At 36.5% G+C, this 16,816-nt stretch overlaps 1 protein-coding gene across 1 annotated transcript in view; it reads right to left on the reverse strand.

Annotated features, from left to right (window-relative positions):
* Window positions 1–451: 451 nt before the first annotated feature.
* Window positions 452–16,816, reverse strand: part of slmo (PRELI domain containing slowmo) — a 49,261-nt gene continuing 32,896 nt past the window's right edge. Inside the window, exon 5 of the mRNA XM_081758367.1 lies at window positions 452–1,648. Within this exon, the coding sequence (XP_081614493.1) occupies window positions 1,412–1,648 (237 nt within the window). The 3' untranslated portion in view covers window positions 452–1,411. The remainder of the gene's footprint in view (window positions 1,649–16,816) is intronic.

Genomic DNA, 16,816 nt, shown 5'->3' on the forward strand with positions numbered 1-16,816 from the left:
CCGTTAAAAAAAAAAAAAAAAAAAAAAAAAAAAAAAAAAAAATGGAATGGCAATACTTGCACGGTACAAAATTTCCAACTTTTTTTTATGCATAAGCTTAAAAGTTTCACGATAAATCGTTCACCTTGTAATACACTGATTCAGCTTATAAGGAACTTGATATAGTTATAAGGAATTAAAAGCAATAAACGTCAATTTCAAAGAAGGTACTTATTTTTTTTATTTGAACTAACATTATGATCTCCACTGAACTGAACTTTCCTAATGTTTGTGAATTGTCTCTGCTAGAAAGTGACTAGCATGAATGTACCGTACCAGCAAGCAGCTAATCTGAACTTTTATTTATTTTTTAAAATCTTATTCATTGTTACATTGTAACAGTAATTCATTAGTTCAAAGAACTATTACACTTACATTAAATCACAATGCGTGATTCTCGAAAAGTTCCCAGTTTTTCTTTCTTTTTACGTTGCTCATGATTTGATACTTAAAAGATGTTTAGATAAAGCAGTAGACAATTGTTATAACTACAGATGAAGCGTACAGTATCTTAGTGCAGTTTACAATAAATGACGGTAACTGAATTAAAATGTTAACCAGTTCTGTGTGGAAATGCACAGCATTTACTAACACACAACTCCTGGTGAAGTATACTCCACACATACCTTTATAAAAAAGCTCCCATTAGAAACATACCTTAAATGAGACCAGCATTTAAGTTAATATAAAGCTCATTTATAAAGGAATGTTCTCTAAAATGCAGTCTTTTAGGCAAGACTGTTCAATCAAAAAGTCCATCAAACGCACATCGTTCAACATTTTGCACAAACAGAGCCTGAGTTCAGAAAAAGATTCTTTGGTCGCTTGTAAGAAACAAATTCAGAAGTGATCTTATTTCAAAAATATATTATCTTTAAAAAAAATAAATAATGAGTAATTGTTTTCTTAAAATAACTACCTTAGCTCCATATAATCTCTTTTCAAGTCCCTTTCATTCTTCTGTAAAACTTAATCACGCTCTGATCTAATTACAAGGAATATTTTCCGATTAACAGAAGATATTACAATTACAATATGGTACCTACTGGTCTCCCTGCGTAGAGGAGTCCATAGGTTTACATAAACCATTAATTTCTGCTTCACTATTAACACGCCTACCATTTCAACCAACACTTTTCTCAACTATTAAATCACAAAAATAATCTTATTTAAATAACCTAATGTATGTGCACTATTCTTTCCATAAAGGCACAGTGTCATGGATATAATTTTTTCTGGTCCTTCCATACACTGAGGAATTGAATTTAGAGGTCTTACAAATAATACTGACAAGTAACATAAACTTAAACCAGGTTCAAAAATTGGCAAATTATGTATCATCTGAACATTTAAGCTCTGTTTCACACTTATGCTAGAATTTTGGTAAACTCGATGATGGAGGCACTTGCGCGAAATTCTGTAGTTCATCTAAGGATTTCTTAGCCGCTGTCGAGAGATCATCCATCGACTTCCTAGCCGTAGACGTTATATCATCGATTGATTTCCGTGTTTGGTTGAGAAGATCATCCGTACTCTTTACTGCGGAGCTCGCTAATTCCTTTACTTCACTATCAATTCGACCAATTACCCACTCTATCGCTTGTCTTCCCTAAAAAGAAACATGTAAATCAGGTTAATATTGCAGAATAAAGACACATGAAAAGAATGCCATCACACTGTTAAATCTGATAGTAAAGGAATTTGCACACTCACCTCTAATACAGAAGGTAGTTTCAGGTAAGAATAGACCTCAAATGCACAGTTCACAAGTGCATGTGAGTAGCATTAGGTACCGGAGGATAGGCAGATCTCACTACCCAGTGTTAAAGGCCACACAATCTAAGGCGACGCAACGTCCGGTTACCCAGCTACAGTGGAAAAGTGACAGGATACCACTGATGTACGTACTAGCTCCTCATCAATGCGAACGGGTAGACAACTTCACGCTACGATTCCAGTAGTCCCCCCCCCCCACACACACACACACACTGAAAACTCTACCAAGACACCTGCAATTTGGGTATACTGCATCTGGAGGACTAGAGCAACACGAACATATAGTAAGGTGCTGACAAGATAAGCAAAACATTCTGGAATAGTTACAGCGGATGCGAAGCGATTGTTCGAGATCGGGGACACCACCTTCATCGATAGGGAGAAGTTTCTAGTACAAACATGGGTGTTTAAAGTTTACTATTCTTATCTGGAACTACTTTCTGTACAACAGGTACTGCATTTCTGACCAGAGACAAAAATATATTCTTCTAAGATGGAAAGTAAAACCTAATACGCTGTCATGAGGTGATCTGACCGAACTTTAAGAATAATCTTACGAAAGATATTACAACTTAATGTAAGAGTAAATTATTTCTACGCAATTACCAAATCAGATAAACTTGAATGGTATAATTTTTAGATATTTGGAGTTGAACGTCCTTTATTTTAGACCAGCGTTTCCCAACCTTTTTCAACTTGCGGCACACTACGGGTGTTACTTGGATTCTCGCGGCACACTTATAGATATTATTTTTTTTAAAAAAAAATATAAAACACAATGGTATTTTTTTCTGTGATTATTCATCTCCTTCTCACAGAGGAGAAAGCTCGATCACTGTTTTTTATGCTTATTTTTGATTCTAATTTAAAAATAGAAAACAATTGCAATGAAATATTGGACTCAGATTTTTAAAAATACGCTTTCTTTTTAAAAACTTTATCCAACCTTTTACTAAAAAGGAAGATTACTAAATAACGAACGAACGAACAAATCTCTTTTACTTTTAAAACACAAATATACGTAATTTGTCAAAAGGATTGAATAATATTTTAAATTTTCAAGTTACGAAATAGTCTGCAACAATAAAGAAGCAATAATGGTCATAACAATGATAAATACTTTTTTTCAACATTAGAAATGTGCAGAACAGTAACACGGTATGAAACTTAAAAATGTAGATTCATAGTAGAGGTTCATAGTAATGTGAAATACAAATATACAATTTTCAATACATTTTGCAATTTGATTGCTATAAAATTAATAATTTTGTTTCGATTCCTCGCGGCACACCAGTGGCCCATTCACGGCACACCAGTGTGCCGCGGCACACCGGTTGGGAAACGCTGTTTTAGACTAAGGCTATAAGGACCAACAGTTTTACGTAGGATTCGAACCACATATTTACACCAATTTTCCGCACTCAAGGGGATAACACTAATTTGCAATCGGTAAACCGGTTGGTTTACTGATTAGCATTCCATTCAACACCTAGACCATATTAGATGTGGACTTACAGCTTAACGTGGGATCCGAAGCACATAAGCTCGCACCGAAAATAGAACCCTAGTCTGTTGCGCGGAAGGCACATACGCTAACCGTACAGCATCAAAGTCTCTGGTGAAGCTGCCTTACAGGTACTACGATTTCATGCTACACTTTTGGCTCTAGTAATATTTTATAGGGAGAAACAATATTGGTAAAACATTGAATTCTTAATGTACTAATATCACTGTAAAAACTCCATTTAATATCCTTATTTTAGTTGCTATCATACTATCCACAGATAAATTTATTAGATAACTCAACATGTAACCATCTAGTATACTATCTCCTTATGTAAAACACACCAATATTTAAAATATTAACACCAACATAAAAGCTCGGATTGTATGTTTCATAATGTTTTAGAGGTGTATATTCATTAAATTGTTAATACTAGTACCACAGTATTTTGAATTATATGTATACCAAGTACATACTCTTCAAAATACTGTGGTACTAGTATTAACAATTTAATGAATATACACCTCTAAAACATTAGGAAACATACAAGTGCTAACATTCACCAAAAACTTTTAATTTGATAAACTAACTCCCCGACCTTTACTTTGCAGACAAAGCAATATTTCTAAGAATGTGTAAGAATGTACGCCATATTAAACATTTTTTTTTTCAAAATACAAAAGTTTTTCTTTTGGTTTCACATTTGGTCTCATAGCATGTTTCGATAGATAGCTTGCAATACAAAAGGACCAAGAATGCGTGGCTTTTAAATTGGAATGTAACTTACTTTCAGAACCAAAGTTAAATGAAACCGTACTTACTGGTTAAAAGTAAGATCTGAATTCTATTATTCGAAATCGAACTTCCGTATCACATCAGGGATACTCATTCATGTCTTTTAAAGTAAAGATTTTCCAGGGTAGCCAAAAAAGTTCTTGCCGTTTCTGTTTCGAAGTAATCTCCATCAGAATACAACATCTGTCGACATTCCTGCAGCTACACAATAAACTAGTGATAAAACTGCGGTCGTGGATGCAAAGTATTCTGCAGATCTTCCTCATTTGCGAAAGATCTCTCACGGAGGTGGTTATCGAGGGAATGAAACAGGTGGTAATCCGTGTTGGTGCAAGGTTCCGTGAATATAGAGCATGACAATCTCCCCCAATGAAGTTGCTGAAGGGTCTCTTATGTCCTCTGCCTCATGTGGCTTGGCATTGTCGTGCAGAACAGCACACCCTTCCGATTCACCAATAAGGAACAGGGTTACGCAGCAACAACCAATGTCTAGTATGCTTGGAATGTCATAGGACCCACATTTCGTCACTAGTGAGCAAACAATTAAAGATGGGTGTGTTCAGCTGCCGAATGAGCAAGGACAAACAGGCTGTCACTTGTTCCTTGTTTACTGCCGATGATGTGTGGAGGTACCCACTTGCTTAACTTGTATGACTTTCCTATACCATGCAGGTAGAGTCTTGACTATTTCAGCGGAAACATGGAACCTTTCTGCAAGTTCATCACATGTTAGAACATTGTCCTCCTCAATGGCTCCTTTTAGGGCTTTGACATCCAACATATGTGACCGCCCACTCCGAGATTCAACCGAAAGGCTCATCTCCCGAACGGAATTTCTGGAACCAATGCCTGGCGGTGCGTTCATTCACGGCTTTCTCCTTAAATGTTTGGCATATACGGCAACTGACAGGCTCACTTTACAGTTGAGTTGATTTTCAGTTAACGTCACTTTTAGCAGCGAAGCTATGAGGCGGGACCTACTGATTAAAGTGGAATACGAACCACATGAGATCCCGCCGGGAATCGAACCCGGGTCTCCCATGCCAAAGGCCCACTTTAGTCATACAGCAAACACTTGAACAAGCTGCTTCGATACTTCCATTTCTCTTCAACACTGGACGAGCTATGATTGATGTATGTGCGCAATGTGCCTATATTACTGAAAGTCGATGGTCAGACTAACTCCCAATCGCTTAGCAGGCACGTGTCATTTCATTTTCTGGACGTCAATAAACGGCAAGATTTTTTTAAAATTTTTTTTTTAAACCTAGTAACCTATGGTTGATTGAAAAACTGACAACTGGAATACCTATGAGTTTTTCCGAAGCCAAATAATAGATTTCAAAGATTAGCAGTTTGAGAAAGCTAAAAAATGCACCCAGTAAATTAAACTTTCTGGAATTTTCCAACAAAACTAAAACTCCAATACTATAGATTTTTTTGTAATGTTTCTTTATTAAATATAATATTGTTTATGAAATTATCTAAGAACTGACCCTACTTCTAACTACCCCTCCCAAATTTAGTCTCAGAAAAATTCCCATATTGTAGGGTTATTAACAAAATATAGGCAAAAGTGTGATATCAGCTTTCCAGAAAAATGTCAAAAGTGCATACAATATCATTCGAGCTCCTAAGAAAATATTTTTCCCCCCTCGAATAAACAAACTAGCTTTTTCAGGTGTAGGAAGAAAATGCGGAAATCTACAAAATTATTTCAATGTGGTACGTTAAATGGCGTGGCCTCGCACACTGATCTTCGCACGTAGGGGTGAAATCACTCTTCTGAGATTTAGATGTCAAACTTTTAAATCCGTTGCAATCTCAAACTGATTTTCTTACATTTTTTTTTTTTAAACTACAAAGTTAGTAAATACGTACACAAAGTAGATTTAACCTGTTCAAATATAATTGTGCAGCCCTTACTGGGACACACCTCACTTTAAACATGAATACATTTCTACATAAATATACTGAAGCCCTACCTGAGGATAAACATTCCTTCAACTTCCGATTTACTGCAGAATAAACTTTACGAAAACCATGAGTAGTGGCGGGACAGGACGTTTGGGCGCCACCATTTGGGCGCGGACGTTTCGGCGCTGCCGTTTGGGCGCCGGATGTTTGGGCGCAAAGCCGTTTAGGCGCCAGACGTTTGGGCGCGAGGTACACCTTGTCTCAAAAAGGTTGAGCGCATTCTTTATTGGTGTTTTGAGGCAAAAATTTTCTAAGTCCAGCTTCGGGTATCTTCGGGAAAAAGTAAGCCAGGTTCGAACCTCCAAGCCAGCCTTTGCAAAAGGGTAAAAGTTTGCAGATGTGTTTTTCTTCTTTTAAATATAATAAGACTTGTTACCAAGTGTTTAAAAAAGCAACATTGATTGAAATACTAAATGATACAATATTTCGAAACGTTTTTATTAATGTGAGCACATGCTTGTTTGTCATTTAGCTCTCTATACGTAATGGAACATTTAAATACGTTAAAGAATCTTTCCATATGTAAAAGAATGCTCAAAATTAAGAAATAGAACATAATTATCGCCTGAGTACTAAAATAAAAGTCAAAGTAGAACAGAAACTGCGTTTGTAATGGATATGAATGTCATAATTATCATGAGATCCATTATACATCGCTAGAAGCTTAGTTCTAGAAGTCCTTGTGTTAGCTCATTGGTAAGCTGTCGGATTTCAAATCATATGGTTGAGAGTTCGATTCTCGTCTGGGCCAATATTTTTTTTTAAAATTATATTTTCCGCAATGCATGAAAAATTATATAAAATAATTACATTAAAATACATAAGTTGTTTATATATAACATAATAATTGCAGAACATAGTAATTAGAATATTATGTTTAAAATATAACATCTGAGATAATTTTCACAGTAGGTCGGTATTATATATGAGAATGTTAAATACAAGTTAGGAAAATCGTTTAATAGCAATAAATAAGTTATGTAGTGTATTTATTTGCAGCTATTTGTCATACAGATTTAACTTCTCAATATTCTCATTACAGTATGTTATTTATATTCGTGAAATACAGTATATTCCTACGGATATAGAAAGTGTATAAACAGAGTATCCAAAGTCGTATCCTGCTTCAAGACACATAACTTTTCCCGATCCCCTTAACGTCACGGGAAGAAACACAAATTCTCTTTAGAACGGAATGTCGTTACTTAGAGTCTCATTCGAATACGTTGAATATACTTTTGTGTATTCATCTCTCTCTCTCTCTCTCTCTCTCTCTCTCTTTCGCTTTGTTTATGTGTGTGTGTGTGTTGCGGAATATCCCAAGTTGAATACAACATTTGCAAAGTATATGAGCATCATTGTCATCGAATACCAGAAATTGAAAGTCGTGTTTCTTCAGGTTGGGTTTGCGTGTTCATGTTAGTTCACTGGTAGAGTACGGACTTGCCACTGAAGAGGTCTTGAGTTCAAAGCCTACAGCTAATTATCATTCTTTTGTTAGTAGGATTGCACAGAAATCGGATACAAGGAGTGGTTTACTTCTAGAAATATTTTCAAAGGCGTTTAGGTAGCCCTGAAAAGGGCTTTTTTCGGGAGTTAAGGCGGGGACATTAATATTGTGTCCAAGACCCTTCTGAATTTATTACACGCCCCATTCTTCTGGGCATGGAATCTATTACATGGGTGACAAATCTATCTCCTTCCCCTACCTCCAGCCATGCTTCGGAAACAAGATGCCACAGGTCATCCTGAGTTCTTGGTGGATCTGCCTCAGGCCAACTTTCCCTTAGAGTACGCTTCACTTCTGCCCACATATTTTCCATGAGATTGAGGTCTGCTCCACGAGAAGGCCAGTCGATTAAATCAATCTCAGGGTGCCCTGCGAACCATTCATGAACCACACGGGAAGTATGTATTGGCGACTGGTATTGCTGGAACTGAATTACACCATCAGGCTGAAATACTCGTACAGATGGCACCATGATATTATTGATAATGTCTAAGTACTGAGCATTGTCCAGATGTCCTTCAATTCTATGAAGCTGTCCTGCTCCGCGACTGGAAATCCAACCCCAACATAAAATAGATACATGGCCACTGCGATTGCAAGCAGCCACATATCCATGGTCATATCGGGTGCCTCTCGGACGATACACAAAACGGCGTCCCTCCTTTGATGTTGTGTATATGGATTCATCTGAGAAAACTACGTTTTCCCAATTGAGACCCACATTCGCCTGTGCAAACGCGAGACGGTAAATTTTGTGGTCGTCTGAGAGTTTTTCCTTCACGGCAGCAACACGGCCACGTAACCCAGCATGACGAAGCCTTCGCAGAGCTGTATGGTTACTACCAGGAAAGAGAGAAGCTTCCCTTAGCTGTCCAGACGTCCTTAGTGGGTCTAACCGGGCTTCGTTTAGTAATCTCGCATCTTGGGCTTCGGTTGACACATGCGGACGACCAGGAGATCGTAAATTACCAGTCTGACCTGTAGCACCATATTTCCGAATCCATCGCCTTCCTGTAGAGGCCGGGACACCTACTCGCCTGCTAGCTGCAGTTGCAGAATAACCTTCCAACTCCCATAAAGTAATTACTGCTGTACGTCTATCCATAGTTACCAATGTTCTGAGCTGTGAGAAGGAAGCAATAGGTAAAAGCTAGTACCTGACGTGTGATTGGTTACTTGCACGACACGCCTATTGTGGGGAACAGCGTTGCCAGATCTCGCATAATGATGCTAGATCTAGCATAATTTGCATGTCTCTAGCATCTAGCATCTTGCTTTTAGCATCCTGCCCAAATCTAGCACAATTTCAGCAAGTTATCAAAAAGCCGTAAAACCTGGAGATGAGAAAGAAGTTGGTCGTGGGAAGAAAAAGAACGGCAGAAATGTATCCTGTTCCATTGATTCATACACTCGGTAAACCATACAGGCAGTCTTATTTTCCGAAGTAAGTTCGGAACGGCTTTGGGCTTTTTTTTTGTGGCTCCACCCAGGGTTTTCTAATCCTTTAACTCCGAGACATGGGCGGAGCTATGGGGGCCATTCTCCCCCCAACTTTTTGGCAACTTCACCATCTTTATTTCTGACTTCATGATCATATTTATTCCTGAAATGACAGCTCCGAGACCGACCAAAAATCTGCCCCCCCCCCCAGCAGACGATTCCCAACTCCGCTTAACCTGCGAAGTAATTTTCTTTCAAAATATGTAAACAAAAACTTTGCATTCATTTATACGATATATACGCCATTGAGTCTGACAACGACTGCAGTAATTTAGTTGAGTTAAAATTTTGGTGCGTAAAGTATTGAGTTCTATCCATGCACTCTTCCTCTGTGTGTATTTTAAGTTACGTTATCGTATCTCAACTTCCTTTTTTTAAAACTCCTGAATTAGTAATTATGAGGATCTAGCATAATTTGACCGAATCTAGCATAAGTTCGATCAGGTTTTGGAATAATTCCGAGCTGTGAGTCTGGCAACGCTGGTGGCGAACGACTTGGTCAACGACTCGCGAAAGAAATCTGAAAATGATGAGCCGTAATAATAATATTAAAAACAGTTTTTATAAAGAAATATTAATACATACGAAAAGCTGTTTAAAGAATGAATTGTTATACTGACTTTACACGTATAAAAACATATACCATATACCAAACAGATTGAGCGATATGATGATAGCTGTTCTGAGACGAACACTTTCGAAGTCCAACTTCGGGTATCTTCGGAAAACAGTAAACTAAAGCTGCTGGTTCGAACCTCCAAAGCCAACCTTAGTAATCGGGAAAAGATGTACAGATATGTTTTTCCTTCTGTTAAATATAATAAGACATGTTGAAATGGTATTAAGTGTAGAAAAAAGTAACATTGATTGAAATACTTAATGATACAATATTTCGAGACTATGTATTCACACTCTCGTTTCGTCATTGTGATTTCCATACGGAAAAGAGCATTTACGTATGAGCTCAGTTATATTTCAGAAGCAGATTCCGAAAAGCGGTCATGTTAGCTCAGTGGTACACCACCGAGTGTTTAAATCGTGAGTTCGATACCCGTTCAGGTGAGATTCTTTTATGATATTCTACTTTCCTCAATGCATGAAAATTATGTAAAATAGTTACATTACAATTCATCAGTTGTTTATATATTTTCATACCATCAGTTGTATATATGAGTTGAATATATATATTCATATCATTTCACGACATAAGTAATTCTTATCTTTAAAATATATTAATAACATCTGAGGTATTCACAGAACGTCGGTGTGTTATGTGTGAATATTGAATACAAATTTAAAAAATCGTGTAATAGCAATAAATAAGTTATGTAATGTATTTATTTGCAGCTACTTTCATCGCAGATAACTTCTCAATATTCGCATTACAGCATTTAGGTCGAGCATATCGAAAATCGGATCGTGGTTCAAGACAAAAAAACTAGCTAGCCCCAAACTGTCACGTAAGAAATTTACGAATCGCAAAAGTAAAGTGAAGAGATTGAGAGCGGTAATTCCTTAATCGCTCTCTCTCAACTCTCTCTTATCTGCATTTATACATATAAAAGTGTATGTATGTATGTTCCATTATAACTCATGTGTGCCTAGAGCAGGGTTTCTCAACCTGGGAATCGCGGCCCCTAGGGGATCGCGAAGATAGGCGGAAGAGATAAATATAGTTAGAATCTAATACCAGAAATTATTTTTAAATATTATTTTTAATTTTGTTCTGATAGGCATACTTTTATTTTTTATACACACTGTAAAGAACAATAAAAAATAAGTCTACTGAACATTTTCAAAGGGTGTAGAATTCGTGTTACTATTCGGTTCAAAGTCTCTTGTCGTCGCGAATTCTGTCGAGAAATTTGAAGCTTAAAATATACAAAACGATAATCATGCCTGTTGTTCTGTATGGTTGCGAAACATGGTCACTTACTCTGAGGGAAGAACATAGACTGAAAGTATTTGAGAACAAGATCCTTAGACGAATATTCGGACCCAAGAGGAACGGGAATGGGGAATGGCGAAAACTTCATAACGAGGAACTACATAATTTATACGGTTACCCAACATTGTTAGGGTCGTCAAGTCTAGGAGGTTTAGGTGGGTGGGTCATGTAGCTAGAATGAAAGAAAGTAGAAACGCTTTCAAAGTCTCGACTGGTAGACCCGTAGGAAAACGACCATTAAGAAGACCTAGGCGCAGATGGGAGGATAATATTAAGATGGATCTCGCAGAGATAGGAATACAAAGTAGAAACTGGATGCAATTAGCTAAGAATAGAAGTCAGTGGAGAGCTCTTGTGAACGCGGCATTGAACCTCCGGGGTCCATAGGCCATAGAGTTAGTTAGTTAGTAGAGTTGTTTAAAAATGAATTTAAATCAAAGAGGTATGATATAAAACTAATGAGAACTGTATATAGAAATACTAGAAAAATACACATGAAACAAAACCTGCACATTGAAATACAATTAAAATTAAAACCTAATGAGATACCTAAGCATGGTGTAATTTCACTAGTGCAGCAATGCCCGGTTCAATCTTCATGACGAACATTATCAAGCCATTTTCAACTGATAAGCGATTTCTTATCTTTGTTTTAATGTTTACCATAAAAAAAACACACTTTCGCACAAGTACGATATAGCAAATGGAATTATTACTTTTAAAGCAGCAATCACCAGACCGGGATATTCTTCTCTCCTCATCAGGCAGAACTTGTCCAAGTCTTCGTTACAGAAAACAAGTTGCAAAGACTTGTCGCATGATCATTCTATTATTTGGTCAAGAAGTTCTGGGCTTAGATCGGATACGTTAATGGCCTCTTCAATGAAGGAGTTTAACATCCATCTTGAACCAGCACCTTCGTCGTTGGGAATATAGATATTACAGTTACTGTATCCACTGTCAGTGCCGGACGCCTAAAAAAGGGGCCACACATTTCGGAGGAAGTGTGTTACTCATGTTAGGAAAGTGCATGTGCACATGTGTAAAATAGAAGGAAAACGTAATAAAATGTGCTCAAAATTAAGGAAAGGTAGGGTTTATTTTGAAAATGTTATTGAGCTTCGTGCCAACCATGGTGGCGCTTCGTAGCTAGTCTGTCGACGTCACTCATATATACGGTGACATCGTACTATACTCTCGCCCCGGGCAATGATTTTCCATGGCACTGTTCACTATAAACAAAAAAATGGATTCTACTATTATAGAAATAGGTATGTTAAAAATCCCACACAAGCTTATTATAAAATAAATTATAAAAGGGTCGCTGGCAAGAGCGTGTGATAAAAGGGGATCGTGATAGGAATTAGATTGAGAACCACTGGCCTAGAGTAATTTTAACCACATTTCTTATAGTTTCAAAAAGAGTGCTGTCGGGTTACCTATGGTGAATGGGAGGGGGATACATATAAAAGATTGCTAGAAAATGATCGATGTTAGATTCATAGTTTTCGGGGTCGCTTAGATAAATAGTGAGACTTTCAATTTCGCTTAACTCCGATTAAGCTCTCATTAGTAGGGATGGGCACGAACGACTTTTCTTTGAAACTCGACTCGACTCGAAACAGACATCTTTGAGGTCTACTCTTGGAATCGGCGCGAAAAATATCTTCCAACTCGACTCGGATTAGAGTCAAGTCGAACCAAAACGAGCCAAATCCTGTGTGTAGTCCTACCTAGACAATACATAGACAATAATTATTCTATCATCAATTATACTACTGTTACTACAAATAATAATAATAATAATAATAATAATAATAATAATAATAATAATAATATTATTATTATTATTATTATTATTATTATTATTATTATTATTATTATTATTATTATTATTATTATTATGACAACACCGTGTACAAACATGAACGATAGATGGTTAATAAAGGAATACTAAAAGCTAGTTGACTGCCGACGTCGGTAGTCATGAAGTCTACAAGGCAAGGACATCGTTCATTACCCTAAGCTGTGAACGTCGGTGGAGTACAGATGGTCAACTATTAACCTCTCGCCAGAAATTGGTGGCCCCGCAGCGACGATCCGTGATGGCCCAAGTTCAATTTTGAAAACTTTACTACCAGCGGCAGAGACGCGATGAAACGCCAACGAACCACAAAAATTACTCTCCTAAAATATGTTAAAATGCCTATATGTGTGATTTGTTTATATTTAGGTGAATCAAAAAACACAAAACAAATACGCCGGGGTGGACGCGAACTATCAATATTACGATTACTAGGCACGTGTTCTTCTGACTTCCCCACGGAAACGATCATAAAAAGCTTGGTTGTTGAAGGATAAATCATTGACGTCTTAATTTAGCCAATCAGACAAACCCCTACATCTTGAGTTCTAGGAGGTGATACCGTGAACCGTTTCAGATTTATTGCTTTCTGGTGGAGTACTATCCATGCGCAAAATTTGAGCATAATAGCCGACATGCATCTTCGGTGCCTCTTATCTTTAGTACAATTTTAACCAGAGATGGTGTGGGTCAATGAAAATTTGATCCACGACCCACCATGACCCACTATCACCCACCACCCAAATGACCCATTGGCCCACTCTGACCCATCAACCATCGTGATCCACTCTGACCCACCACCAACTATGAACCACTTTGAACCATTGCGACCAACTCCGACCCACCAAAACCCATCGACATCAACTCTGACCGATGACCCACGTCCTCCTCTCCATTGACTAAAGAGTTTACACTTGTAATAAAACAAGACTGTGAAATTATCACTTATCGGAGTTTGAATTTCTACCGTCATTGGCTCAAGCACCTCTTTGTTACAATACTGGTGGATCTGACCTTTACGATATATAATGGCAAAGTGTTTCTCATTTTCCGAATTAAAATGAATTTAAATTTATCATATGTAATTATTTCTTTGTTGCCTTACAGACACATTTTGTAGAAAATAAGGTGAAATTTAAAAGTTTCGAATCAAGGAAAAGTAGACCAACGTAAAAAAAAAAAAAAAAAAAAAAAAAAAAAAAAAAATGAAAATGCCCATGTAATTACGTTTAGAATACAAATTTTATGGCCATTTTCTCTAACTTTATGGCTTGATTGCCTTATGCTCGGAACGCTCCATATATTAAACACCAGCTTCAGCAATTATAAATAGAAAGCAGTGGGTATAAAATTCAAAAAGAACTTTAGTTTGCATTACTCAATTGTTTTCTCAACTAATATCAATCGTTTTCGATTATTTTTACAAATCAACCCACTATTAATTTCCACTATATAGAAAAGGCACCCCCGTCCCCCCGCTCATAAAAGACAGTTTTAAAAAATGCCAGGGCATATTCTCTTTATTTTTAATAAAGAGTTGTATGCTGAATTTCAGCTCTCAGTTGAACGGCTTGTGAGATACTAAATTTTTCGCAAAAATTCGGACTTCTACTCCCCCTAAGGATATGTATTATAATGAAAGTGACACGCGTATGATAACTTCCCAGTTGGGATTGGAGCCTGATTATATACCAAACGTCAATTCATTTGACTTTGCAATTTGACCGTGATGATTACGCAGACATAGTTACTTTCAATTTTTTATGATACATATCCTTATTTCATATGTTACAGATGATTCAAAAATATTTTTTCAAGCAGTTAGCTCCTCTAGAATCTCACAGGCTGCATCCCAAAATCCAACTCCTACTATCCTATGACAATCCAAAAGTGACTGAACTTTTTTTATTAGGAACAAATGACAAAAGAAAAATGGAGATCTTGAAAGTAAAATGTAGAAAAGCTCGGTGCCCCCAATAACTACATATTTCTCCGCCCCTTCATTCCGAACTTAAAAATAAAACTTAATTCGAATATGGTTAATTACTGAATTTATTACAGTTAAATTCCACTCACTACATGCTATAGCTACAACTATGTAACAAAAAATAACAACTGTGAAACATGTTCTGAATTACTATTACATTTCTTACGCAATTATTAAACATATTAGAATAGTAAAAGAGGATTGTTCGTGAAATAGTATATTTGCTCATGATTTTTAACTTTTTCATACGGAAAAAATTAAAATATTATTCAAGTTTTAAAATTTGCACTCTGCAAATATGTTGCCCTCTAGGCAATGGGACTAATGTGGACTAATGGGAAATGCTACACTGTTAGCGGCGCTGAAAACTTACGATTCGATTCTAATATCGGTTGATTTCGATATCTTTATGTCGCTACGTAACCACCCTGGGTGCTAATGGGAGCTTAATTGGACTTGAATTGAAAGTAGAGCTATTCACCTAAGCGACCACGAAACTATGGATTCGATACTAATATCGACCCGTTTCTAGCATTTTTGATATGTATCCCGACAGTACTCTTTTTCCAGACTGTAAGAAATATAGTTAAAATTGCTCTAGATATATTAGAATTATGTTGAAACACACACATAAATCCACTTTTATATTCTGTATAAATAGAGAGTGAGCGAGCGAGCGAGCGAGAGAGGGCGACTTAAGGCATCACCACTTCCACATTGCAAAAGCATATATCAGGAATTGAATTGAAAATCTATGTAAAGACTTTCTGCTGTGGCATGCTTCATAAGCACAATTCCAGTCTGCTCACGTGACCATTGGGGTTCATGAATTTTTTTGCGAGCGTTCCGACTTTGGATTCTCTGTTTATACCCTCTGTTTATGCATCGAATAACTTTTCAAGAACATAAATGACATTCTGTATTATGAATGTTGAGAATTACTCTCTATATGACAAATAGCTGCAAATAAATACACTACATGATTTATTTATTGCTATTGAACGAGTTTCTTAACTTGTATTTACATCCTCATATATAATACCGACCTACTATGAAAATTATCTCAGATGTTATATTTTAAACATAATAATTACTATGTTCTGCAATTATTATGTTATATATAAACAACTTATGTATTTTAATGTAATTATTTTATATAATTTTTCATGCATTGCGGAAAATGTAATTTTAAAAAAAGTATTGGCCCAGACGAGAATCGAACTCTCAACCATATGATTTGAAATCCGACAGCTTACCAATGAGCTAACACAAGGACTTCTAGAACTAAGCTTCTAGCAACGTATAATGGATCTCAAGATGATTATGACATTCATATCCATTACAAACGCAGTTTCTGTTCTACTTTGACTTTTATTTTAGTACTCAGGCGATAATTATGTTCTATTTCTTAATTTTGAGCATTCTTTTACATATGGAAAGATTCTTTAACGTATTTAAATGTTCCATTACGTATAGAGAGCTAAATGACAAACAAGCATGTGCTCACATTAATAAAAACGTTTCGAAATATTGTATCATTTAGTATTTCAATCAATGTTGCTTTTTTAAACACTTGGTAACAAGTCTTATTATATTTAAAAGAAGAAAAACACATCTGCAAACTTTTACCCTTTTGCAAAGGCTGGCTTGGAGGTTCGAACCTGGCTTACTTTTTCCCGAAGATACCCGAAGCTGGACTTTGAAAATTTTTGCCTCAAAACACCAATAAAGAATGCGCTCAACCTTTTTGAGACAAGGTGTACATAGTAAAAATCACAATTTACGACATATAAAGTATGCTAGGCACTGACAACTAAGCGCGAATCAATGTATATACATTTCCTACATTTCTATCTTTATCTCACCTCATTTATCTTGAATATCTTATTTATTCATCTAAATTAAATAGTTTAATG

Source organism: Thermobia domestica, chromosome 1, assembly GCF_964235325.1.
Source record: "Thermobia domestica chromosome 1, izTheDome1.hap1.1, whole genome shotgun sequence".
NCBI lineage: Eukaryota > Metazoa > Arthropoda > Insecta > Zygentoma > Lepismatidae > Thermobia > Thermobia domestica.